The sequence below is a fragment of the Barbus barbus genome, assembly GCF_936440315.1.
Source record: "Barbus barbus genome assembly, chromosome: 39".
In the NCBI taxonomy this organism is placed as follows: Eukaryota; Metazoa; Chordata; class Actinopteri; order Cypriniformes; family Cyprinidae; genus Barbus; species Barbus barbus.
In genome coordinates this window covers 6,167,258-6,195,100 of record NC_136717.1, presented here as the reverse complement: position 1 = coordinate 6,195,100, position 27,843 = coordinate 6,167,258, and the positions used below count along the sequence as shown (strand labels likewise).

At 36.4% G+C, this 27,843-nt stretch overlaps 1 protein-coding gene across 10 annotated transcripts in view; it reads left to right on the top strand.

The window, feature by feature from the left end:
- Positions 1-24,131, top strand: part of LOC306858901 (rab-3A-interacting protein-like) — a 36,774-nt gene extending 12,643 nt beyond the window's left edge. The window contains exons 4-13 of one of the 10 annotated variants that reach the window (XM_079399692.1): positions 762-933; positions 6,426-6,521; positions 11,057-11,134; positions 13,738-13,923; positions 16,635-16,763; positions 18,069-18,181; positions 18,797-18,817; positions 19,058-19,157; positions 20,514-20,583; positions 23,484-24,124. In XM_079399692.1, coding sequence (XP_079255818.1) covers positions 762-933; positions 6,426-6,521; positions 11,057-11,134; positions 13,738-13,923; positions 16,635-16,763; positions 18,069-18,181; positions 18,797-18,817; positions 19,058-19,157; positions 20,514-20,583; positions 23,484-23,563 — 1,045 coding nt within the window. In that variant the 3' untranslated portion in view covers positions 23,564-24,124. Of the gene's footprint in view, positions 1-761; positions 934-6,425; positions 6,522-11,056; positions 11,135-13,737; positions 13,942-16,634; positions 16,764-18,068; positions 18,182-18,796; positions 18,818-19,057; positions 19,158-20,513; positions 20,584-23,480 lie in introns of all 10 variants that reach the window. The other 9 variants (XM_079399689.1, XM_079399695.1, XM_079399693.1 and 6 more) reach the window with 9 other exon arrangements.
- Positions 24,132-27,843: the final 3,712 nt, after the last annotated feature.

Sequence of the window (27,843 nt, the reverse complement as noted above, 5' to 3'; positions counted from 1 at the left end):
TCAGAGAGCCACTTGTTAATTTGCTGGGCATTGAAACTGCTTTCCAATGCACGATTGCTTTTTACTTTCACTTTTGAGATTCGCAATCGCACAAACTATGTAGTGGCAGTACTTACCACACATTTTACAAGATCAGATGCTTATCAGTGGTGCTTAGGATCTGTAAATCATTCGCTATCATCCTCAGTCATCTCTCCTTACTCTGTTTATGTGGTAAGTGAAATCTTATGTACTGTAATGTAACAGGCTATCGCTAGCAAGGAGCCAACCACTGTTTTTAACATTGATAGTAATAAAAACCATTATTAATAACTGAGCATCAATATAAGTGAGCAGCAAATCTGTATATTAGTATGATTTCTGAAGTATCATGTGACACTAAAGATTGGAGTAATACTGAAAATTCAGCTTTGCATCACAAAAAAATTTACATTTGAAAATATATTCAAAAAATGTTTTCAAATTGTTTGCAATACAGTTTTACTGTATTTTTGGTCAAATAATGCAGCCTTGATGAGCATAAGAGACTTCATTAAAAACGCTAAAATCATAATGTTTCCAAACTTTTGACAAGTACTCTATGTACCTGGATGTTTTATCTGTGATGGTCTGATGGAGTTTAAGTCATCATGAAATCAAAATGGACAATTCTTACTTTTATGGAAAGTTATCCATAAAATATCCCTCCCCTTAGTTTCAATAAAAGCTCTTTTTAGACTGAAGAGAAAGTTTCTAAATCAAATTGATGTTTATCTCCACAGTGGAAATGATCCTGCAGTGGATGCAGTGGACGTCAACGTCCCGTCAGCTGATGGAGAGGATGCTCTTGGCCTGAGCACAGACAGTCTGTCCCGTCTCAGAAGTCCAGCAGTTATGGAGGTCCGAGAGAAAGGCAACGAGAAGCTAAAGGAGGAGCTTGCCAAAGCACAATGGGTGAGTCACTAAACCAATGACATTCACTGATCTAAACTTTCTAAACTGATCTAAAACATGTATTCATTTAGCAGATGCATTTAACCAAAACGAAGGAGAAATTACGAAGATCACAAACAAATTTTCAGACTCCTGAAGGATTACCTTTTATCACATGCCTCTGGTTAGGGCACAATGTAATTTACAACAGAAAACAAATATCTAGTCGAGGCCGAGTACCAAAACAAACTTGTAGCCAATCAGCAGTAAGGGGCGTGTCTACTCATGATGCGGAAGCGAGAGCGACAGAAAGATAGAGATGGCGGATAAAAAACAAAAGAGGAAAACATCTGTGGAACGATTAGGCAAGAAGTAGGACCGGTGTAAATATCGGATCAGCTTTCCAGTGCTGGAGAGAACTCAAGGAGTGGAAGGCCTGCAATCGGATGCCGAGGTTGCTTTGGTTCTTCTCGATAGGTTAGTAACACCGTGTCTACACCGGACGCGCCGCAACAGATAAAGTCTGCCTACACTGGACGCGATAAAGCGACTGTTGAAAATCATTGGAAATTTGTGTCAGCATGTCATAAATAGAACACGGCAGCAGTTTTCTGTCGGAGATTTGTCGCGCCGCACAGCATCACTGATTATAATGACTAATATAGTATTTTTTTGCACCGCTCGCATCTGGTGTAGACATGGTGTAACATGGTTTTGCTTTGTTTCACAGAACTAATCATTGCCTGGGTTGCGTACGTATGTGTGGGACGGAGCTATCAAAATAATGCCGAGACCCTTTTGGGGTGGGGGCGTGTTTGTTTTGGTGATTTCAAATATCAACATTGGTTACCAGAAATCACTTACCCCACCTTAGGGATGGCTCGATACCATAATTTTGGCTTCGGTACGATACCAGAATGTAGTACCTCGGTATCGATACTAAATCGATACCATAGGTGACAAATAACCAATCTCAAAAAATAAGTGAATTAAAAACAAATTATTATTAATAATAATAATAATAAAAACAGATTCATATGTTAATACCTTTGTATCAAACTGTAACAAAAAACCTAAAGGGAACATAGGTTACATTTTGATGTTGGAGAAAAAAAGAATAGGCTAACTGAAGTAATAAGATGAAAATATATTCAAATCTTATCTTTTCAGTGCAAACATATAGTGCAAACTAAATGTCTTTAAAAGCTAAATAATCTGCCAATGGTGTAAGCAAAATAATCTTATTTCAAACAGAAAACTAAATTATTTATTTTACCCCACTGGCAGATTATTTTGCTTGTTTAAAGCAAAAACTCACTTAATTTTGACTTGTTTTTCTGAAAACAAGACAATAATTTTTTACTTATCTAGAAAATACAAGAAGTATTTAAGAATTTAATACTTTTTAATTTAATATTTTTGATGGAATCTGAGAGCTCTCAGACCCTCCATAGACAGAAACGCAACTACCATGTTTAGGGATGTTACGATTACCGGTTTGACGATAAATCTTGATAAAATTCCCCACGGTTAGTATTACCGTTTCATATTCAAATTGGTAGCACTTTATTTTACAGTACGTGTACTTCCCTGGTACATACATGGTAAATATCTTGTACCTACAGGCAAATGAGTGGTAACACAAAGTACTTATCTGAAGTGTATGTACATGGTCGTACATGCATGGTAATGAGTTTGTACGTACAGACAAGTGTGGGTAATAACGGTCACTTAAGGGTAGTGCCCGTGCATGGTAACTAATTAGATACTTTACTGTACTTACTAATGTATATACATGGTGATATATAAATATATAGTACTTATGGACAAGTGGGTACGAACAGGCACATCCTTATAGTATCCGTATATGGTAACTAATAAGACACATTACTGTACATACTAATGATATGTACATGGTAAATGTGTATAAACGCTCACATGTAGTTTTCTACCAAAAATAGTGAAGTGGGGCATTTGAAAAAGGATTGTTGTTTAGTTTTTCTGTTCCACTCAGTCACAGCTCTAGATTTTCTACTAGGGGTGGACATTCTGATTTATTGGGGACACAAAAAAGGTGAAGTTTGTTACACGTGAGTCTTTTTTTTTTTCTTTTTTTTCCCCACATGCACAGTTATAAGCACGCTTCAGCAGGTTTTACATAATCAAAAATCAAATATGTCACACCTCACCTCTGTCTGTATGCGCATTGTCCAATGGATAAAGTTTATTACTTTATTAGTGCAATGGGTGAAGTTTATTAGTTTGAGTTCATAAAACTGGACTGGAAAGATTTCTGTCATACAAATTGTTTACATGACATTTTAAAGTGGCAGTGTAACAGAGATAGCAACAAATCTTATCTTACACGATGCAATGTACATTTTATTGAAACTGATAATTGAACAAAAAATGGGGGACTTGATTCATTTAATCGGTTGTTGATTGGATGGAGGCATGTCTGAATGTGAGCTTAAAGTTGATTATAAGAAAAGTGTGGGTTTATGCAAACTAAATGATAGACGTCAGCTATACATCACCAGAGGGAAGTCTGTCATTTCATTAGAAAATGCAGTGATTAAACATAATTTTTGGTCACCTTGCTTCTACATTAAACAAAAATTATTTTTGTCTGAGTGAAATTGAATTTTAAAATTCCACAAGGTTTTAAAGCTAGTAAATAAAAGTCTTATACTTGTTATTACATGGCCGGCTGTTGAGAAAATGTGCACAGGAACACACAGATGTTAGTCCGATATAAGTTCCTCATACTGATTGACTGCATCTGAACACACTCCATCACATCTCAACTAGTGGTCAACCGATATTGTTTTTTTGACAGCTGATGCCGATATCTTGGAAAGCAGGGTGTCCGATATAATTTTATTTATTTGAATGAATATTTAAGAAATTTCAAATAATTTGAAAATGGATAAAAATATAAATGGGTTCAGATAACAAAGTATTTTTCACAAATAAATAAATATTTAATAAAAATCTAATATAATAAAAGGAAGTAAACACTGTAACCAACAGGGCACTCAGTATTCTGGGAAGTTTGTGTGTATTGGGAATCATATTTATTCAAATAAACCCAAGGTAACACTAATTTTACATACAGCTCACAGTCAAAATATGAATATGACAGTGCGCAAATGCATAAAGCGCAGCATAATTTGAAATCACAAGTTAGTCGATCGCTAGTAAATCTGAAATCTCCTCCTGTCCACATTCAATTTGCACGGACCGACCGTCACGCAGAGAACACTCTCGATCTTGCAGGATACAAATGCACACTTCACAAGATCTCACAACTGGATTCGACTAATTTTGTGAAATTAAATGTTCATTAGTCATTTAAAGATTTGCTTAAATGAAATAAATGCGTATCTGCTGAATGCTGACGGCAAACGAGAAAGTATTTAGTGTTTGCCTTTCTATTACTAATAATATAAAAGCATTTGTTATTATACTTTTTGTATACATTTTAATATATCGGTTGACCACTAATCTCAACATCTGTGTAACCTAATGCTGTCAGTAAAAGATTTTCTACATATGTTTTCTATTTTTATGTTCCAATCCTGTTTTTAAAATGTCATTTATTCCTGTAATGGCAATTTCAGTGTCACATGATCCTTCAGAAATCATACCAATATGTTGATTTGGTGCTTTATTATTGGTTCTTAATTATCTTATTATTATGAATGTGTTGAACAGTTTTTACTGGTTAATTTATTTTAATTTTTTTCATTAAATTTTAAAAAACAGCAGTTTATTTGAAAAATTAATATTTTGTGTTTTGTCAAATGTCTTTAGATAGATAAATAAATATACAAACAAACATACATACTAGGGTTGGGTACTGAAACCCGGTACCAATACCCTGGGCGTTTCTTCAACTAGGGACACTTTTAGCCTTGTGAAGTTGATTTAAAAAAAAAATAACTTGTTCAAAAGTCACGTAACACAGTCTCATAAGTTTAAATAATTTGTCTAGTTTTAAGGTCTGTAAGAGGACAAACTTAGATTACAAGAGAAATTGTTAATATTTTACATGTTTTCCGATCTGCAATGAACAAATGTCATTTCCACCACATCTCAATATACAGCTGTTATTTAAAAATAGAATAACTTATGACACTCAAGAATTGTCTAAGATCATTTTTGTAACTAGTTTTACCAGTTTTTCCACAATGTACAATAATTATACATTTGTCAATGAGATAAATTAACTGCCCTAAGGACCAAATGCTGAACTGAACACCTGCCACACTCTGCAATTTAATTTTGGTAAGAGCTTATTAGAAAATAAATATAACTTAACTTGAATTTTTATATTAAGTAGAGCATGATCTCATAAATTGTGGATACATTTGTAATGTGTGGTGAGAACTTGTTAAATATTTCTTTTAAATGTGTGTGGTGATGGAAATGACAATTAATTAACGTGAATGTAGAGAAACAGTAGAGATAATTATTAGAAAAATTCTTAAACTCATCACACTCATTAAACATATCAATTGTACTTTGTAACTATAAATGTAATTTCCATCACAGAGGCAGTGTGGTGGAAATGACATTTCTGTAGTTTTTTGTGAAAAAATGGAAGATGGCTTCACTGATTAGCTTTGAATTAATACTTAGCATTTCACTTGTGCAAAATACTCAAATTTAACTCTAATTTTTAGCTTTTTAAAAACACCCTTGAAGGTACATCATGTTTGGAAATGACGTAGAATAAATATATTAACTGATCAACCAATATTTACCTTGATTTTTCTTCATTTGTTGTTGATGAAAAATGTAATTCCCTCCATGTCCAACATGTGCTCTGATGTCACTGAACATTTCCATAGAAACCACCTAAACAAACTTTTTAAAGGGACATTACATTGTTGTGGTGGAAATGACACCAATACTGTGCGACAGCTGTATTTTGTATAGAAAGTAATATTGATAGTGGTCTCACATTAAAGGGGACCTATTATTATTCTTTTTACAAGATGTAAAATAAGACTCTGATGTCCCCAGAGTGTGTGTGTGAAGTTTTACCTCAAAATTCCCGACAGATCATTTTTTATAGCTTGTTACAATTGCCACTTTTAGGGTGTGAGCCAAAACGCTCTGATATTGAGTATGTTTCTTTAATGCAAATGAGCTGGTGCTCCCGGAGCTTCAAGAGCTCAAGCTCCGCATTAGGAGTGCTAGCCTTTGCATTAAACCTTTCACTGTTAATACAAGCCTGTTATCTTTACAGAAAACGTACTCCGTTTCAAAGTCAGTCGTCCGATTATACTGTGCATAATAAATTTGCGTTTATGAATTACACAGACGAGGAGCACGGCGGGATAAAAAATAACATTTTTGTAAAACAATATTGTAGTGTGTGTTGTATCATCCACCCTTTTACATTGACGTCATGGGCTAAATGAGAGAATGAGCCATACATTCCCTGTTTTTCTGTTTTGTTTTTCATTTGTGTATTCTGTTCATGTCATTGCATGTGTCTGAAGGAGCTTAAGTTAAAAGACGAGGAGTGTGAGAGGCTTTCTAAAGTGAGAGACCAGCTGGGGCAGGAGCTGGAGGAACTCACTGCTAGCCTTTTTGAGGTTTGTTTGGTTTCTGCTGCCAAATGACAGAGCAGATCTGTGTGTGTCTGGAAGCACTTGATCATCTGGAGTTATTCTGAACACTCAGCAGCACTGTGATGGGTGCAAAGATTTTTGAAAGTCTCTGCATTTATTTGATCAAGATTACAATAGATCAGTAATATTGTGAAATGCTATTGCAATTTAAAATAAAATATTTTAATATATTATAGAATGTAATTTATTCATGTGATGGCAAAGCTGAATTTCAGCAGTCATTACTCCAGTCTTCAGTGTCACATGAGCCTTTAGAAATAATTCTAATGTGCTAATTTGCTGCTCAAGAAGCATTTCGTATTATTATCAATATTGAAAACAGTTGTATTAAAAACAGTATTTATTTGAAATAAAAATCTTTTATAGTATATACTTTTATTAAAGTATTAATTTCTTTCATACTTGCCACAAATTTTGATTGGTATTGTATATTTATTAAAACTGTGTGCATTTCTTTATTTATTTTTTGAAAAACAAACTGGAATTCGCAAAGAACAAACAGGATTCACAAAGAATTTAACATACCAAATTTGTTGTATAAAAAGAGCAAATAGACAAAGGCACATTCATAAACATCATCTACTATATTTAGTATAGCAAGTGCCCCATAAATGATATTCCATAAAATCACACCCATTGAATATGCCTCTGTGACGGGCTTGTGCTATCAGGGTTGTAAATCAGTTCTCATCACAACCTCCCACCTGTTCTGACCTTTTAATAAACTTTTGTAACAATCCCGGAAATTGATATAACGATTATCAAGCTGAAACTATTTCGCAATGATTTACTGCATGATTTGCTTTTAGGGTGCCATGAAAATTAGAGTACAGCAGATGTTAGTCCAATTCACATTGCTTTAGCAACAGTTTTAGTTCAACTGAACAAACTGTTGACAAACTCTGTAGTCCCATTTAGCCATGTGTTAGCATTTAGCATGTGTTCTGCCTTTTTCAAGACCGATAAAAACTTATATTTTTAAACACACAAGGGGCTATTCCTGAAGAATTTTAAGATGTAGAATAAAATGTGACCCGGGACCACAAAACCAGTCATAAGGGTCAATTGTTTAAAATTGAGATCTGAGAGAGGAATAAATACGCTTTCTATTGATGTATGGTTTGTTAGGATCGGACAATATTTGGCTGAGATACAACTATTTGAAAATCTGGAATCTGAGGGTGCAAAAAAATCAGAAAATTGCCTTTAAATTTGTCCAAATTAAGTTCTTAGCAATGCATATCAATGATTAAATAATTAAGTTTTGATATATTTACGGTAGGAAATTTCTAAAATATCTTTATGGAACATGATCTTAATATCCTAATGATTTTTGGCATAAAAGAAAAATGTATCATTTTGACCCATACAGGCCCGGTTTCACAGACAGGGCTTAGACTAAACCAGGATTAAGCCATAGTTTAATTAGGACATTTAAGTAATTTTTATAAGCATGCCTTAGAAAAAAAGAGTTACTGATGTTCATCTTGAGACAAAACAAAGGCACTGGCATGTTTTAAGATCAGTCAGTGCAAGTTTCTTTCAGTTGAAACAGCTCAGATTTACATTTTAGTCTAGGACTAGGCTTAAGCATTGTCTTTGAAACCGGGGGGACAATGTATTTTTGGCTATTGCTACAAATATACCCCAGCGACTTAAGACTGGTTTTGTGGTCTAGGGTAACAAATGTGAAAATGGATTGGGTTTGTGTTAACCACGGACCATATTTCAGGCATTTGACCAAAAATCCATTAAAAAACAAACAAACAACTTCAGGATGATGGAACTGGAAGTGCTGAAATGCTAACATGTTTCTGGGTTTTTCACCTAGAAAAATATGTCATCCCTGCAGCACTCAATTATACAATCCCAATTCCAGAAAAGTTGGTACGTGTTATTAAATGCAGTAAAATCTACAATCTGCTTCAAAAGAAAAGATCTGCAATGTTTTCACTCGCCAACTTATTTACAAAATACAATTAACAAATTTAGATTTTTAATGGCTGCAACAAACAACAAAAAAAGTTGGGAAAGAGGAATATTTACAACTGCGTTACATCACCTTTCATTTTAATTACATTTTTTATTTGTTGTTAATTGAGAATACTAATTGCTCCAGTTTTGCAAGTGGAATTTTCTTGCTTGATACAAGACTTAACCTCAACAGTCTGTGGTCATTGTTGCCTTATTCTCTTCTTCATGACACAGACCAGTCAAGCACATCCACTCTGTGCCTACAAAACCATGCTGTTGTTGTACATGTGATTGAGGCCTGACATTGTCTCGCACTATTGACCAGAGACTTCCTGGGAAAATATATTATTTTGATGGCAGCGTATGTCTCTGCACAATCCCAATATATGCCTCAGCCTCAATAGTACCTTCACACATATGCAAGTCAACCTTGCCTTAAGCCCGGCTCACACTGTGCGATTTTGGCCAAAAAAAAAAAAAATCCTAAAAGATTCCTATAATCCTAGGCTAAAATCGGTTGTCTAGATCGCTGGTTTGACATGTTCACCGACAGCCGATTAATGGCCGTTGCGATAATTTTTTTTCCTCCGATTAAATTCAGGCAGTGTCAGAAGATTTCAGACACTTTCCTGCAGTGTGACATCTCCTACGACGACCGTCAAACCAAGAACCAATAGGAGCACTGAACTTGATGACGCAATTAGCGCGACAACTTCAACTTTATTTGTAAAAACAATATATGTAGAAAGTAAAGTTTACTTAAAGTTTATTTATTAAGGGGCAGGATGTTTAAACTCGAATAACAAAATTACCTCAAGTTCGCTCTGTAGAACTGGAAGTCCATAAAGTCCTCTTTTGAGTTCATGACTTGCTCCACACACGTCGTCTTTTTCGTTTTTTTTTTTTTTTTACATCAAGGCATGTAATTAATAAAACTAACGCTCTACGTTGCTGTTGTTTGCTAGCTACCATTATAGCGAGAGAACGCGGGTCACGTGTTGATGACCTAAAACTCAGGACAAGTCTTCTTGAGTACGTCCGTTTTTGTCGCGTCTTGACTGTCGTACAGTCTGACATTAAGACAACCGAGATCCTACAGTCTGACATGGGGATCATGTTCATACAGTGTGACAAGCAACAATCGCAAAAGACTATTAAAAATCGCACAGTGTGAGCCCGGCTTTAGGCACTGATCTACCCTCATACGATGACAGATGCTGGGTTTTGCACCTGTCGCTGATAAAAGTCTGGATGGTCCCTGTGTCTTTGGCGTAGAAAGCTCGATGTCTGTTTTTCCCAATAGCTAGCAGAAATGTGGACTTAACTGTCTACAGCACACATTTCCACTGTCTTTCACACAGGGCTGCTTGATTAATCGAATGCGATTGTCATGCGCATCATGACAGTAAAGCCGGTTCTGTGATTAGTAGTAAATCTCCATCACCTGCTTTCAGATGGAGCAGCATTTAATACACAGAGCCGTAGTTCACTGATAAGCGATCGGTATTTCCTGGATTTCTTCTGTGTACTTGGCGTTTCAGTGCGAGAGCACCCTCTGGCCTTCGGATCGAGATTTACTACTGATCACAGAACCGTGCTTCACTGAAAGATACTCATGACAATCGCAGCTTTTGCCTAATTGCGATTTCAATTCAATCGAGCAGCCCTACTTTCATACCAGAGAACCCGACAACATCTCTATGACCTAACTTTGCTTGCAAGGACTGACATTGGTAGTTTTGCCCAATAATGACACCATCAGCTTTTACCAACTTGGATAGTCTATAATCTTTTCACTTTTATTTTGCCTCTTTCCCAACGTTTTGGAGTGTGTTGCATCCATCAAAATCGCAATGTGTTTATATTTACAGAATACAGTAAAGTTGGTCAAATAAAGTTTAAAGAGAATTAACAAGTCACAGATTCTTAACAGATTTCTATTGCAGTTTACACACCTTTTGTTGGAAATGGGGTTTTATGTTTATTTTGCTTGATGTGCTTAACAAAATTGGCATGTAGACATAACTGGAATATTAATGAATTGAGATCAGAATCAAGTCTTGTGAACTTGTGAATCAGAAACAAATTAAATTGTGAAACCTGTGTCAATGCCCAGGCTTATTTCTAAAGTTATGAAAGAATCTTACTGAATTAAACAAGTGTCCACCTCCAAATACTTCAACTGAAGCTTCTCTAATCATATGGACAGGGTCAATATATGACATGCATTGTTGATCGTCACATAATATGAATCCAGATGTGCTGAGTGTTTAGGTAACCTGCTCTGCCTTATCTGTTATGCATTTCATACTATCCTCATATATATTTTTTTCCTTTTTCATGTCTTTCTTTCTGTTTTCCCTCATCTTTTCTGCTAGTCAAAGCCTTGAGTGTCCTCATCTTACCATAGCGCTGCTCTGCCAGGTGCCTCTGGTCTGGTCTGGTGTGGTAGAGGTCTCTTGGTGTAGGTTATTCTCAGATGAGTCTGTGTTTAATGTGGATCTGATCTGTGACGTTGTCAACAGGAGGCTCATAAGATGGTGCACGAAGCAAACCTGAAGCAAGCCACTGCTGAAAAACAACTGAAGGAGGCATTGGGAAAGGTGAGTTACTCAATAATCGGCACACTGCCACTACTGCTCTCAAAAGTTTATTAAAATCACAACGTTTCGACCCGAAGGTCTTCGTCAGGCAAAGGTGAGTTACTCAGACATGAGACAGCACTTTCTACATGATTACAAATAAACTATCTAAATGAGAGAATACAGTGAAGCTCAGAGAAGAAAAAGCTAATTAACAACAAACTAAACCATTAATATTTGTCAGTGTTGCCAAGACAAAAGATTTAACTTAACCTGAGGTTATTTATTTATAAAAATTTTCTGGCCAGATTTACTAGAACAAACCGTCTTATGTCAGGATTAACTAAAGACACAGTGAAAAAAATTAGAGATGAAAATTCAGCTGTGGACAGTTATTTTTGTCTGACCTTATTGCATATGCAATTGTAGGAGTTTCCGTTTCAGAAGGCGAATTTATGGGAGAGTATTTAAATGATTCGTGTAAAATTCTTTACTAATGTTTGCAGTAGTATTTACTGGTATTTGCACAGTTATTTAACACCCCAAATCATCGCGTCTTTTGCGCGCTCAAGTTCGTTATTTCAAATGGAGACGCGCTGTATGCGCGCTCATAATGGAAGCGTTTTTTCCAGGCGCGTCCGTGCCGCATCGAGATAAAAACATCTCAACTTTTCAGAATGCCGCAAGCGCACCGCAGGTCATGTGACAAGAACCAACCAATCAGCTTCCTCACCTTTTCCGTTACTTTTAAACCTCAGTGTTTTTGAAGTATGGGGTGCACCCAAACACTGCCGCGTTTTTTACTTTTCTTAGTAAATAAATCTTGTAACAGAGTTACAGCAAGTGTTTTTCGGTGGTGGAAATCCATTGCTGAAATTTCCTTGTTGTAACAGAGAGCGCAGCTGATGGTTGCTTAGCAACGACAGACGCCTCCGGAGCGCAACCGCCTGAGCGCTTTGGAAAAAAAGAGAAAGCGGCGCGCCTAGCGTTTTTAGGCGCGATATGTGAATGGCCCCTTAAAGGGTTACTCATTAATGACTTACCCCCATGTCGTTCTAAACCCGTAAAAGCTTAATTCGTCTTCGGAACACAATTTAAGATATTTTAGACGAGGCTTGTGAGTGTCCCATTGACTGCCAAGTAATTAACACTGTCAAAGCCCAGAAAAGCATAATTAAGATAACATAATAATGATAAAATAAGGGGTATACATGTATATCTCCACTCAATCCACGTCTTTATTTGTAAATCATTAAAGAATGTGATAAATTGTTGCCATTTTTCAAAAAAAGATTCCCCCTTACCTCTGATATTGTACTTAATTTTTTCAAGTAAAAAAAAAAAATTGAAGTTGAGGGGAGGGGAGGTCCAAGACAACAGTATTCTGCGCCTAGCAAGAAGAGATGCAAAAGCTATGACGTTCTGAACACAAAGAAAATAAAAATAACTTTTTTTCAACAATTCGTCTCCTCTGTATGTCTCTGCATCACCGTAACGCCATTTTGGAGAATACCCGCTGAACGCAAACTGCGTACCCTCTTTTCTACGTGTATTTACGCTTTGATTTGAGCGAAAATAGCGCATCCAGTAAAATATTACTGATAAATCCTTTTATGTCAATGTAGATTATACTGATCTGGAAACTCTTTTTATTTTTCTTATATTTCAGTGATGAAGTCTTGAGTTTTTTTCTATCAGCTGTTTAGAATCACAACCTGAGAAATGGGTTTGCACAAAGGTCTGAAATTGTTCATGATTAAGTTTGATTCTTTCAAACACTGAATCATTTGCAGGCGTTTCTCACACTGAAAGACTCACAGAATCTTTTTTAAGACCGAAAACAAAAAGAACGCTGGAAGTGGTTCGACCTAAAATCCATTGTAGAAAACAAAACTTGCAAATGCCATCTATCATTTGGCAATGACGAATCAGCTCTTTATTGTGTGTGCAGCTTGTGAAACAACCCTGTGCTGCAGGTAATCATGATTTATATCCATTCCAGTCAAAACAGTATTTAAAAACGTATGGGCACACTTTCTCACTGGAGGGCCTGTGGCCCTGTACTAATGAAAGGCTAGAAACAACCCTAGCTTGATATGAACCATGTGTGAAACCCGTACACATCTGCCCGCTGAGACTCTTTGTACAGGGTTTAAAATTAACTTTCACCATTTGCCAAATGAGAGTAAAATGATGCTTTGGTGAGCAAACAAACCTGAGGTAAATTCAGTTGTTTTTTTTAGGTTTGACATGGTTATGCATAAAATTCATTGTTTAAATTGACAGAATGCTGGTCATATCCTTAGCTTTTTTTAATCTAACAAAAATGACGAATCACATAAGATACACTAGAAAAAGCTCAGTAACGCTCATGTGTCCTGTGAGGAAGGTATGAGATAAGAAGAGAGGAACTAAAGAAAATAAACTAATTTAAACACACACACACACTGGAGCTTTTTTCCCATCAGGTTTTTAATGCAGAAAACACATTCTGAATGGCCTTCTAATATCATTATTAAATTTACACTTTTTAAAAATATTTAGTGAATGTTTTGTTTTGTAAATACCTGATTTTAAACCCCTGATAAGTTTGAAATCTTACCGCTCTTTCCCCTTGGTTTCAGATTGATGTTCTGCAGGCCGAAGTGGCTGCTTTGAAGACTCTGGTCCTGTCAACCTCTCCCACATCCCCCTGTAAAGAAATGCCCCCCGGTCCCAAAGGCCCCTTTAAGAAAGGCCATGCTCGAAATAAGAGTACGAGCAGCGCCATGTTGGGCAGCCAGCAGGAGGCCGCAGTGACGCAGCCCTTTGTACGTGAGTGTAAAGAGGTTTGTATCTACTGGTGAACGTCCATTTGTCTAGCATCACTCCCACACCTACAGAAATTTGCCATATACCCCTGGGTTTGTTTCATGTCAGCCATTTAGGTCTTATTAATCACAAGCAAATGTATTTTATCTAAAGAGTTCATATGTAAACCTAAAAATACACCAAAGAACTTTCAAAAGCAAGTGCAAGTAGATGGTCCTCTTATGTGATTTAAGAAGACTAATGAAGGACAGTTTCTGATATGAAAAGGCGCATCATCATGATTTAACAGCTTTTTTAGAAAGGAAATTTGGAAAATAAACACGATACTTACTTTGTCTGGAGCTGACGTTTGCGCAGAAGCGTTGTTATTAATTCCTAAACATGTAGGGGACGTTACCGGGATATTTCCTTCGAAAATTAAATTTAACTACAGTGTCCTCGGCTCTATGAGGGGAGATTATGGCGACTCCTATGTTCATTAGAATCTGAAACAGCTCGTTTGGAGAGACTGTTTATGGTTTATTGGTTTTAGAAAAAAATGAGTTGGTGGATTTTTAACATTATAGGCTGGTTGTTTTCACACTGCGGCCACTGTTCAAACAGCTTATAAAAGTGATTTTTGCATAATAGGTCCCCTTTAAATAAACCCCAGTAACCCTGTAAACAAAGCAGCTGTGCCTACTTTCCTAAAACTGTGTAAATAATGTTTCACACTCAGTCATTTAGATATTTATATTCGCTTTAGTCTTCACAATAGCATCAAATAATTCTTACTTAAAGACTTAATGAGATTTATTTTCAAACATTTTTTCTAACCTAAAACATGGCCCATCCACTGATCTATAATAGAGAACAGTGGGCCTATCTATATATCAACGACGGATTCGTTATTATTGTTCAGTAACACAAGTTCCATTAGTTAACATGAAAAAAACAATGACTGCATTTATTAATAATGCTATCTTCATTTCAACTTTTAATAATACATTATAAAATCAAAAGTTGTGTCTGTTAATATTATTCAATGGAGCTAACATTAACATAGTTGTATTTTTTATTAATCAACATTAACAAAGAATATTAACTACTGCAACAATTAGCTATTGCACATTGTTAGTTAATGTTACCTGCTTTAATGTTAACAAATGGGACCTTATTGTATAGTGTCACCTATTGTTCTTTTGTTCATTTGAACAATCTTTTGCACTTGAATCTTGCACTTGTTTACTTTATAGTTTTGTGTATATTTTAATAAAGTCTTTTAGTAAATGATCTTTAATAAAGCTATTTAACCTGTTAGGAGGACAACACTTTTTTCACTTAGAAATTATATATTGTGATTTTTGAAAAACAAAACAAAAAAAACATATACTGTGACACAAGCTTCAATGACTATTGTGAAAATTTGATACCGTCACATACAGTTTAATAGGACTATAACTAATTACATAATTATATATAATATATATTATACATAATTTGTCTAATAGTGTCTAAAGCAAAAATATTTAAAAACCTTGTGTACTTTCTGTATTCTGATAAATTAAATAATTGTGCTTGTAAATGTCTCTTTATATTTATTTATTTAGTCATTTAGCAGATGCTTTTATCCAAAGCGACTTACAAATGAGGACATTAGAAGCAATCAAAACCAAAAAAAGAGCAACAACATGCAAGTGCTTTGACAAGTCTTGGTTAGCATGTGCTCCTTGTGAAAAAGGTAAGCGTCAAGCCCTGGTTCTGAAGCAAGATCACACCAAGACACAAAGATTTTTTGCTTAATTATGTAATTTAGAAATAAGGGCTTATAGATATATTTTTGGTTGAACTGATAGGTAACACAACTACTTTCATTTTAGCTTCATTAAGTTGAAGAAATTTTACAGCTGTTTATATATTGATCTCACTCTGATAATCCAACAAGGAGGTTTATGCAAAGCTATCAATGACTTTCAAAGGAAAATAAAACTGTGTCGTCATCATAACAATGATAAGTGACATTGTGTTTTTGACAAATAGGACCTAGTGGTAACATATATATGGGAAAAACAAGATGGGACCTAGAATGGAGCCTTGAGGAACCCCACAAACACTCAATAAGCAGAAGAAGAAGAGTTATTTCACAGTTCCAGGGCTTTTTGAGAAGCGTTTGCACCATGGTGTACTAAAAACATTATAGAACTATACCATTCACTAAATTGCTCTTTACAGCTGACAAAAGACTGGGACCAACAACATCCAAAACCTAAAAAAGAAGAAAACAATGTATCCTAAAATGTCCACAAGATGAGACCGAGAGACAGGTTCAAAATCTGTCAAGTATGCACAGCCAGAACACAGATGTAGACAGTAATGGTCAGTAGGAGAAATTCTCGTTCTAATCGTCTCAATCATACCTGTAAAAAAGAAAAAAGGGAAAACTTTTCTAGCTTATTAGGATTGAATCAGGAAAAGTAGTCAAGTCAGTTAAGGTAAAGTCAAATGTATTTGTATAGCTCTTTTCATAATACACATTTTAAAAGATTAAATACTGGGCATTGTTTTCCACATAATGAAAGTGAACTGTGACTGAAGCCAAGTTTATGACCTTTTATGAAAGTTTCCTGACCATCTTCCTTTCATCCAGCATTGTGGACTTTAAAAGTTGCGTGGTAATTGTGGATATTAAATAGTATGTGTGCGTTTTTGACAATATGGGTTTGTTTGTTAGGTGGACTCACTGCTCTTCAACGAGTTCAAAGTCTGGAAAGAGGAGCCGACCCTGGAGAGAAGCTGCTCCTTCCTCGAGCGCATTTACAGAGAAGACATCTACCCATGTCTGACATTTTCTAAGAGTGAGGTATGCTTCTGCTGTCATCCCTCGGTAGAACTTGGGAACACCTCCTTCTACTTTATTTTATAGACATTAGTTTCTGTAAATGATTAGCTCTAATTAGCACTATACGGGTGTGACAGCTCAGCTAATCGTTGAGAAGCTTGGCTAATAACTGAGATCTCCAGCTGCTCTCTGCTGGTTGAATCTACTCTTGAATTGTTAAAAACATGAATGTCAACTGTATGAAACTGTTACAAAGCTACACGCTGCTCATAATGTGAAATAGTTAACTAAAGTCAAGATTCCTAATTAACATTTTCAAGCAGCTTTGATATAGCACAAAACATTCAGCATATCATTTAAGGTGGCAGAATCCAACTTTATATATTTATACGCATACTCATGAAGTACATATTTTAAGGCATAATGACTTTACAGTGAAATTTAGGATAAATGTCCTGCTTTTACCAAGTGCTTTTCTTTTTTTTTTTCTTTTTTTTATAAATGCTCTGTTTTCATAGTGTTTGAAAAACAATTACTTTATTCAGGGTTTTTCAATTTGGGGACAGAGAAGACAGGAATTGCAGTATGACTTAATGTGATTATTAAACTTCAAAATTCTAAAGGTAAAATATGGCACTGTTGTGGTGTCCTGACTCATTGTTAAAGAGCATTTTGCTATCAGTGAATACCTTGCATTTATACCAAGCAATTGCTTATGATCTGCTGTTAAACTCTGCAGGAAAACGCTGCAGACCCCGTTTTAGTTTGAAATCTCCGGGGTTGTGTTTCAGTGTAAACGGACCAAAACGGAGACTTTTGAAAACGATGACATGGCTGCACACATTCTCTCTGTGTATCCTTGATGACTGTGTAAACAATAACATCATGCTCATTGTTGTACCCGTATGTATGGGTAGATTCCCCATTCGACTGCTCCAAGCACGCAGATGGCGTCCGCCATCTAAATAATAGGGGATCTACCTAAACATATCTATGGTTGTACCTGCATGAATGGTCATGTGACATGCGTTTTCGATTGTGTAGTGTAAACGGAGAGCGTTTCTGAAACAGTGGAAACACCAGTGTAAACGGGGATCGTTTTCATTCTAAAACGAAAACACACTAGTGTAAATGGGGCCTCAGAGGGTACAACGTTCCACAACAACGCTTAGCTGCCCACTGATGTGCCTGCCAATAAATCGGCCTAATTTGCAGTAAAATCGGCCGATACGATTATTTAAAAAATGCCAAAAATCAGCCCGATTAATCGGCCGGCCGATCAATTGGTCGACCTCAAGGCTTATGTATAGTTTGTGTGATCCACAGCTTGGATCAGCGATCCTGGAGGCGGTGGAACAGAACACATTGAGCGTGGAGCCGGTGGGATTCCAGCCATTGCCGGTGGTCAAAGCGTCTGCTGTTGAGTGTGGAGGACCCAAGTGAGTATGGCTGAATTTACAGACACTTGACACCAAGCCTGTGTCAAGGCCCATAATTTGTTAAGAAAGTAGATTTATGAATCTGAAACTCTCCTAATATGAGTTAAGTATCATGCAAATAGACTGACAGTGTAAGCAAATGTAATTAATAATTAGATTAATAGGTGCCTTTTTTGTAAACTAACATGTGCTTGTAAGACATTTAGCCTTTCTTAAAAAACATAAGAAAAGAAATTACACACGTAACTGAGGAAGAACACAGACATGCAAAGCATGCTGGGAAACCACAAACCATACAGGAACAGTAGGCAGCATCACCAAAGACTTACACACAGGGACACTTTCTCTTTAATTTATTTTATTATAAATTTAATTTAATTTGTTATACATTAATTTATATTTAACCAAAGTGTTTTTTTTATTAGATGTGTATCTAAAGTTTGTCAGAATTATAAATACTCTATTTCTCTAATGTCGCTGTTTATTTTTATTTCATTGTTCTTAAAAGTGTTGTGTGGATCATGCACTGAACAGCCTGTCAGCATGACTTTCTTTCGTCATTCTTTCTTTCTGTATCTGTGTCCTTTTGTTGATTTTGTTCTTGTTCTGATGCAGCAGGATGGCACAGACTCTCGTGTAAGTCAATCGTGATCAGTCCCTCAAGTCCTCCTGATCTGACCCGTGCCGCCCTGCCTCCCAATCCTTGTCTTGATTTCCCTAGTGTCTGTTTCAGGGAGTTCATATCTCAGTGCCTCATATCTGTTTTCATTATTCACCCAAGTGTTAGTTCACAGTCCTAAATCACTCCTCAGATGTCCATCAGGTTTGTAGTGTGATATATTTCTAAAAGCTTTCAATCTCTTTCCCACTGTGCAGGAAATGTGCCCTGTGTGGTCAAACCAAAACCTGCAAGCACCGAATCAAGTTTGGCGACTCCAGCAACTATTATTATGTATCTCCGTTTTGCCGTTATCGGGTGAGTATTGCATTATTGGAGACGGGGGTAGCTGCAGCCTGGAGCAATGGGCGTGCTGAAATGAGGCGTTCCGAAAGGTGAATCAGTACAACAAAATCTACCCCTAACCCTACCCCCACACCCTGACAGACAGCTTTGTCGACCAATCATTAAGACCTTTCTCCACGCCCCTACCTTTCGCCACGCCCATTGCTCAAGCCTGCAGTTATCCCTACTTGCATTATTGCCTTGTAATAGATTTTGCACCATCTCCTCTGAAATTATTTGAAAAACACACATTTGGTGTTTAGTGAAAAATGGATACTTGGGTAGATCGTCTTTAGAAAATATTCATATTTCTCATTCTGGTGTGTTGCATATTAAAAACAAAGCATTTTTATGTTTCAGTGGTTGTAGAATGAATGTTTTAAATATCAAAATCGAACATATTAAAAGTTTAACATTTAATATCAGAAAATATTTGGCAATGTGCTGATGCTTCTAACATTAGACCATCCTACCAAAGTGGATAAAAAGAGCAATTGCAAAGAAGGGATCTGGAAACCTGCTGTAACATTTCATCTAGGTTCACTTCAGCTAATTTGGTATCTTTGATGAGGTGACTAGATTAAAAACTCATGAAATAATGAGAAATTGACTGAAGACTGATTTAAGACCAGGGGGAAAAACCCCTCAGAAATAAAATACTGTGCTTAATGAGACCGTCAATGTGACTTGGGTCTGAATGTGAGGGAGGTGTGTTTCATTCTAGAGAAATTAATCTTCATAAAAAAAAAAAATGTATTTCACAACAAGCCTATATTGGACAAGCGGTTCATAAATGTAATGAAATTTATGAAAAACAATTTAATTTTGGAAGTTTAACCAATAAATGCATTTTGATATACAAATAGATAGCAAAATCTGCAACATTACAAACTCTACATTACTGTGTCTGCCCATGACTTTGTAAGTGAGAGAGAAAACTGCCTGCAAGAAATGTCAGAGAAACTAATTTCACCTTGTTTGGAGAGGTTCCTCCCAAACCTACATTTAGAAGTTAAATTGACCATTATTAATCAAATCCTTCCAGTGTTGATCATGTTTGTGCTCCAAGAGTAAATCTCAAGATATTTCACCTCAGTATCAAAAGAATTCAATATGTAATTCTATCGTGAAAAAAGCTGAAAACCTATTATAACATAATAAAAGTTGAATTATATTGCTTCATTTTTTCTTTAGATTTTTTAAATATGTCTGTAGATTGACCATGTCAGCGTTTTAGTATTTGATTATTATGCTTTGAATATTATCATCATTCTCATTTGTAGTACTGAGGTTTGTATAAATGTCACTTTTCTTCTCTACCTACATCAGATCACGTCTGTCTGCAACTTCTTCACCTACATTCGTTACATCCTCCAAGGACTAGTCAAACAACAAGATGGTAAGCTAATAATTCATCTCTTATATAGTCACATCATTCAAAACTATGTATCAGCATCCAGGCTCGATGCTGTTCTCCACATGGATTTAATCTGGTTCATATACAGAGGGGGAAAATTATTTGATCCCCTGCTGATTGTGTACGTTTGCCCACTGACAAAGAGATGATCAGTCTATAATTTTAATGGTAGGTTTTTTTGAGAGACAGAATAACAAAAAAAAAAAAAAGTTATAAATTGATTTGTATTTTAATGAGTCAAATAAGTATTTGACCCCTTCGCAAAACATGACTTAGTACTTGGTGGCAAAACTCTTGTTGGCAATCACAGGTCAGACGTTTCTTGTAGTTGGCCACCAGGTTTGCTCACATCTCAGGAGGGATTTTGTCCCACTCCTCTTTGCAGATCCTCTCAAAGTCATTAAGGTATCTTAAGGCTGATTTTCTATGACAGATTTTCTATGGGATTAAGGTCTAGAGACTGGCTAGGCCACTCCAGGACCTTAATGTGCTTCTTCTTGAGCCATTCGTTTGTTGCCTTGGCCGTGTGTTTTGGGTCATTGTCATGCTGGAATACCCATCCACGACCCATTTTCAATGCCCTGGCTGACTTCAATGCCCTGGCCCTGATGGTACATGGCCCCGTCCATCATCCCTTTGATGCGATGCAATTGTCCTGTCCCCTTAGCAGAAAAAAATCCCCAAAGCATATTGTTTCCACCTCCATATTTGATGGTGAGGATGGTGTTCTTGGGGTCATAGGCAGCATTCCTCCTCCTCCAAACACAGCGCGTTGAGTTGATGCCAAAGAGCTCGATTTTGGTCTCATCGGACCACAACACTTTCACCCAGTTCTCCTGTGAATCATTGGCAAACTTCAGACGGGCCTGCACATGTGCTTTCTTGAGCAGGGGGACCTTGACCCGCAAGGATTTCAGTCCTTCACGGCGTAGTGTGTTACCAATTGTTTTCAGCTGCCTTGAGATCATTGACAAGATCCTCCTGTGTAGTTCTGGGCTGATTCTTCACCGTTCTCATGACCATTGAAACTCCACGAGGTGAGATCTTGCATGGAGCTCCAGACTGAGGGAGATTGATAGTTATTTTGTGTTTCTTCCATTTGTGAATAATCACACCAACTGTTGTCACCTTCTCACCTTCTCACCTTCTCACTTCTGCTTGGCGATGGTCTTGTAGCCCATTCCAGCCTTGTGTAGGTCTACAATCTTGTCCCTGACATCCTTGGACAGCTCTTTGGTCTTGGCCATGTTGGAGACTTTGGAATCTGATTGATTGATTGCTTCTGGCTCCCAGGTGTCTTTTATACAGCTCCTAATCTCAGCACTTTATCTGTATAAAAGACACCCGGGAGCCAGAAATCTTGCTGATTGATAGGGGATCAAATACTTATTTGACTCATTAAAATCCAAATCAATTTATAAAAAATGTATATAAAATCCTCATGGATTTTTTTTGTTGTTATTCTGTCTCTCACTGTTCATATGAACCTGCCATTAAAATTATAGACTGATCATTTCTTTGTCAGTAGGCAAACGTATACAAAATCAGCAGGGGATCAAATCATTTTTTCCCCCACTGTAAGTTTGTTTTAGTTTTACTTATAAAAATAATTTGTTGTTAGATTATAAAATCATTGTGTATTCTACTGAATGTTTATGTAAGGCATTTCCAATAAATGTGTTATTCAAAATTCAAATACTTTTTCTTTACTTTTGGGCTTCTTTGGTACAGTTGCTGATTCTCCCATTGTCTCCAATGGTAAAGCACAATAATACATGTGTTCCATTGTCACTGCACTATGCAATCTACAGTTTCTGGTATCTACAAAGGCTCTTCGACATTTAGGGAAACAGTCATTTCAGTCTGGCGGAATACACTGAGAGGGATAACCTGCTTCTCTGTACAATTAAAACACTAGAAAGATAGATAAAAGAAAACTATGATGAACCAATTTTAATTCAGAGACTGTTCGCAAAAGCCCCGTTTATTTTTAAATTAGCACCAAACTACTGAGTATTTAGTACTTCAGGGACATAATATCAAATCAAAGTACTATACAGAACTACAGATACCCTAACAAAATATTACTAGAGTAAAAATATAAGTTATTTTTAAAATTGTTTTACTTCAGTAAATGTACAAAAGTACTTGATTTTTAATGTACTTTAGTATTTAACGTAAATAGTACTAATCGATGCATTTATTTATTTTGTATCTTCATCCTACAATAAGGAAGATTAGTGGAAAAACGTACATTTATTGATCTTGGTAATAAAATCGTTTCTTACATTAAACATACAGTATCAAACCATTAACCTTCAGCCTAATATAATATCAGTTTAAAGGGATAGTTCACCCAAAAATGAAAATTCTGTCATTAATTACTCGCCCTCATGTCGTTCCAAACCCTTAAGACATTCGTTCATCTTCGGAACACAAATTAAGATATTTTTGATGGAATCTGAGAGCTCTCTGACCCTCCATAGACAGCAAGGATACTACCACGATCAAGGCACAGAAACGCTGCAAGGACATCGGTAAAATAGTCCATGTGACATCAGGGGTTCAACCGTAGTTTTACGAAGCTACGAGAATACTTTTTCTGCGCAAAGAAAACAGTATGTTTTTATGTAATGCAGTTGACTTAAAACATACAATATAATACTTTTGAATGTAGTGAAAGTAAGTTTCCTAAAATAAAAATGACCTTCAGTAAATTAACAAAGTAATAATACTTTAATACATTACTCTTCACCACTGCATACAACACAGGATTTGTTAATGTGACGATTGTTTGCAACAATAGTAAATGTAAAAATGCAGAAGTTTGTTCTTATGAAAGTTTCCCTTCTAATACGTTATGATGCTGTTTTACCAAGCAGAGCAGATGTTCTGGGAGGTCATGCAGCTACGGAAGGAGATGTCCAACACCAAGCTGGGGTACTACAAAGATGAACTGTGAACAGAGCTATTACCGTCATGAGAACGCCATCGTCTTAACCTGGCCGCTCTTTGAGATGGAGTTTAACAGTCCTGTCAGAGTGGCTTCCCAGGGACCACCACACCTCATTATATTTATTGAAACAGAAGGAGATGACACTAAAGCATGAACTGTAGCTGGAGGTTGGGTTCTTTCTGAAGAATCTGTACAATGAAGGATGAATCACACTCAAATAAACGCGCCTCAACCTCTGTTAGATTGATATGTTCAGTGCTGTAGCTAGCTGTGTGCTGTTGTGTTTCTATATCTGGAATGTTCTGTGTGTATCCTCTCGGACCACTGTATGTATTTCCTCATGAGACTCCTCTAGCCTCGCTCATTTTGATTTTAGTGCCTTTCTGGAAGCCTGAATAAAGTTGTGCACCTCCAGAGGAGAATTAATGCTGGTGTTTGTCCTCATGAAGCGGTGACCTCTCAGAGCCACAGCATGTGAAGATACATGAAGACTTTCTCTGCTGTAAAGGACGTTCACACCAAGGATGATTAATATAAGTGTAACTATAAAAAGGTGATAATCATTCCAATTCTGATTGCCTGTTAGTGTTTTTATTGTTCATGAGCTGGAAAAAGGGACAGTTTTTAAAGGGTTAGCTCACCTAAAAATGAAAACAATTTTTTGCCCTCATGACGTTCCAAACCCATATGACTTTGGTAAAACTTCAAAACACAAGATATTTTTAATGAAACCTGAGAGATTGCTCCTACTTTGAAAGTCTAAGTAACCAAAATGTATATCCAAAAAGGTTTGTTTGTAGAACAAATTCATATGGATCTCGGCAGTTTAATCCAAAATTTATGAATAGACAAGATTACTTTCTATGATGAACAATTTTTTTTTTTTTTATCTAAAAAATGATTGAGACATAGATTTGGTAAACAGAAGCTTGTGCATGCATTGCAAAGTCTATATAACCTTTTTGTATCTTCTAAGTTTTGGTCATTTGAACCCTTTAAAACTCCAACAGGCCTTAAAAGTGGCTGGCAGAAATATTATCATTTAAATATTAATTTTATAAAACATAATTTTATATTCTGGTTGGAAAAGCCATGTTAAAAAAAAAAAGCCAACAGTATTCAACTATACACTGTTCTTGTTAGTAGCATAAATCATTTATTTCAATTGTGGTTATATACATAAATCGAGCAAAGAATGCAGTGTTCATCACTACAACTTTTTATGAAACGGGTTTATATCAAAGTATAATGCTATAATCAACACTTTTCACTATTATTTGATCTCGGCAGCTGTAATAGTAATAGTAAAAGTAAAAACTAAAGTTTTCAGAAGAATTGCACATTTAATACTTGTTTAATATGCAAAGATGTTAATCAATCTTCGATTGAAAAGGTAGGTTTTGAAAGAAAATCAAAATGGCAGGCCGGAGGTTTTGCTGTTTATAGCATAATTAGTATCAATGTTCTCGGCATGATCCAAGGAATCTATCAAGACCTATCAAGTCTCTTGACAACAGGCAAAATTGATCAAAAGCTATTGGCATTTTTTTTATCATAATTTTTTACCACAAGTTGGCGCTGCCTATATTAAGTTTCATAACTATCCAATGTATTTGTTAAATATAGCATTTTACACCAAAATTTTTAAATGGCTGACATGGAACATTTCGACTTTGTATGATGCACTAAACCTTGTACTTTTTAGCCAAACTATTAAGTTATAGCTAAGCAAAATTAGCCATTTTTAATATTTTCTGTGCAGGTAACGCCATTGACTCAAAAGATGACGACTAGCGATTACAATAGGTACATACACACCTTTCGTGCTTGCTCTCTGATAATGATTGTGTATACACTCGCATGTATTGTAAGGTATGGGTTACTTAAATGTATAATTACACTGTAACAAGGACACCTTAAAGTGTAACCAAAAACAAAAAACTAATTTAGTTCACTCAGCAGCCATACTTTTAATGTGCCCAAGTGGCTATAACATGTAAGTACAGCTCTGAAATGTCTTTAAATATTACGTTAAATCTGTAAATATACACTGAACAAAATTATAAACGCAACACTTTTGTTTTTGCCCCCATTTTCCATGAGCTGAACTCAAAGATCTAAGACTTTTTCGATGTACACAAAGGGCCTATTTCTCTTAAATATTGTTCACAAATCTGTCTAAATCTGTGTTAGTGAGCACTTCTTTGCCAAGATAATCCATCCACCTCACAGGTGTGGCATATCAAGATGCTGATTAGACAGCATGATTATTGCACAGGTGTGCCTTAGGCTGGCCAAAATAAAAGGCCACTCTAAAATGTGCAGTTTTACTGTATTGGAGGGGTCCGAGGGGGTCCAAAAACCAGTCAGTATCTGGTGTGACCACCATTTTCCTCACTCAGTGCAACACATCTCCTTTGCATAGAGTTGATCAGGTTGTCCACCCCTCTTCAATGGCTGTGCAAAGTTGCTGGATATTGGCAGGAACTGGAACATGCTGTTGTATACTCCGATCCAGAGCATCCCAAACATGCTCAATGGGTGACATGTCCGGTGAGTATGCTGGCCATGCAAGAACTGGGATGTTTTCAGCTTCCAGGAATTGTGTACAGATCCTTGCAACATGGGGCCGTGCATTATCATGCTGCAACATGAGGTGATGGTCGTGGATGAATGGCACAACAACGGGCCTCAGGATCTCGTCAAGATATCAATAAAATTTGTGTTCGTCGAGACCCCGATGAGACGGTTTCTGACAGTTTGTGCAGAAATTCTTTGGTTATGCAAACTGATTGTTGCAGCAGCTGTCCGGGTGGCTGGTCTCAGACGATCTTGGAGGTGAAAATGCTGGATGTGGAGGTCCTGGGCTGGTGTGGTTACACGTGGTCTGCGGTTGTGAGGCCGGTTGGATGTACTGCCAAATTCTCTGAAACGCCTTTGGAGATGGCTTATGGTAGAGAAATGAACACTCAATTCATTGGCAACAGCTCTGGTGGACATTCCTGCAGTCAGCATGCCAATTGCACGCTCCCTCAAAACTTGCACCATCTGTGGCATTGTGCTGTGAGATAAAACTGCACATTTTAGAGTGGCCTTTTATTGTGGCCAGCCTAAGGCACACCTGTGCAATAAATCATGCTGTCTAATCAGCATCTTGATATGCCACACCTGTGAGGTGGATGGATTATCTCGGCAAAGGAGAAGTGCTCACTAACACAGATTTAGACAGATTTGTGAACAATATTTGAGAGAAATAGGCCCTTTGTGTACATCGAAAAAGTCTTAGATCTTTGAGTTGAGCTCATGAAACTCAAAAAAAAAAAACCTTTCCCTCTATCTTTCTCTCCGCTTACTAGCTTGTACTTATTTGAACAATGACTGAGACTTGGTGTTACGAGCACTTCCTCTGTCTGATTGCCTCTTCAAGATTAATCGCTTTTTGTATTCCCCAATTGTAAGTCGCTTTGGATAAAAGTGTCTGCCAAATGAAAAATGGGGGCTAAAACAAAAGTGTTGCATTTATAATTTTGTTCAGTGTATATATAATTTTTAAAGTATTAAACTAAATTAGATAATCATGGGATGATGTTGTGTTTCTTTTTTCTTTTTCATTCATTTATGGACAAGTGAATCCTGCTGCTGTTTTATCATTTAGCAAATAGCTAAATACATAATAAACTGCAATGAAATGCCTCCTGGTTACAAAATATCATAGCAACCGCTATGACAACTATACGGCTAAACTATATGACTATGTGGGTAAATTAGGTATGTGCAACCACTATATTTAATATGTGATCTAATTTTATCATTAATGCTGTTGAAATTTTTGCTCGGTTATTTATTCAGGTCAAATTCACAGGTTTCCAGGATATCAATGATCTATTTGCACAGAAACACACCCATCAATCCCTTCAGCTCTTGTAGCGTGTGTGTGTGTGTGATTACCTCATAAAGCAAAGCTTCCTTTATGGCCTCCTACAGATGTTTTCTCGGCAGTGGGTGGATTTTGCCTTTAGGGTCAGTGAACAAAGTACATGCGAGACTGCATGACGACTGCCATATTCACTGAATAAGAACCTCTTTTTCTATATACATTACTAATTATTTGAATGTAAGAATACATCTATCTACGGTGTATGTGGAGTTACTGATGGATTACACTTGAGCTGTTTACTTTAATGGGTCGAATCCAACAGAACCGAAGTCTACATTTTGGGGGGAAAGGTAGAACTTTTTTGTTTGTTTTTGTATAAACAAAATCTAAATGTATTGCTATCGTGATC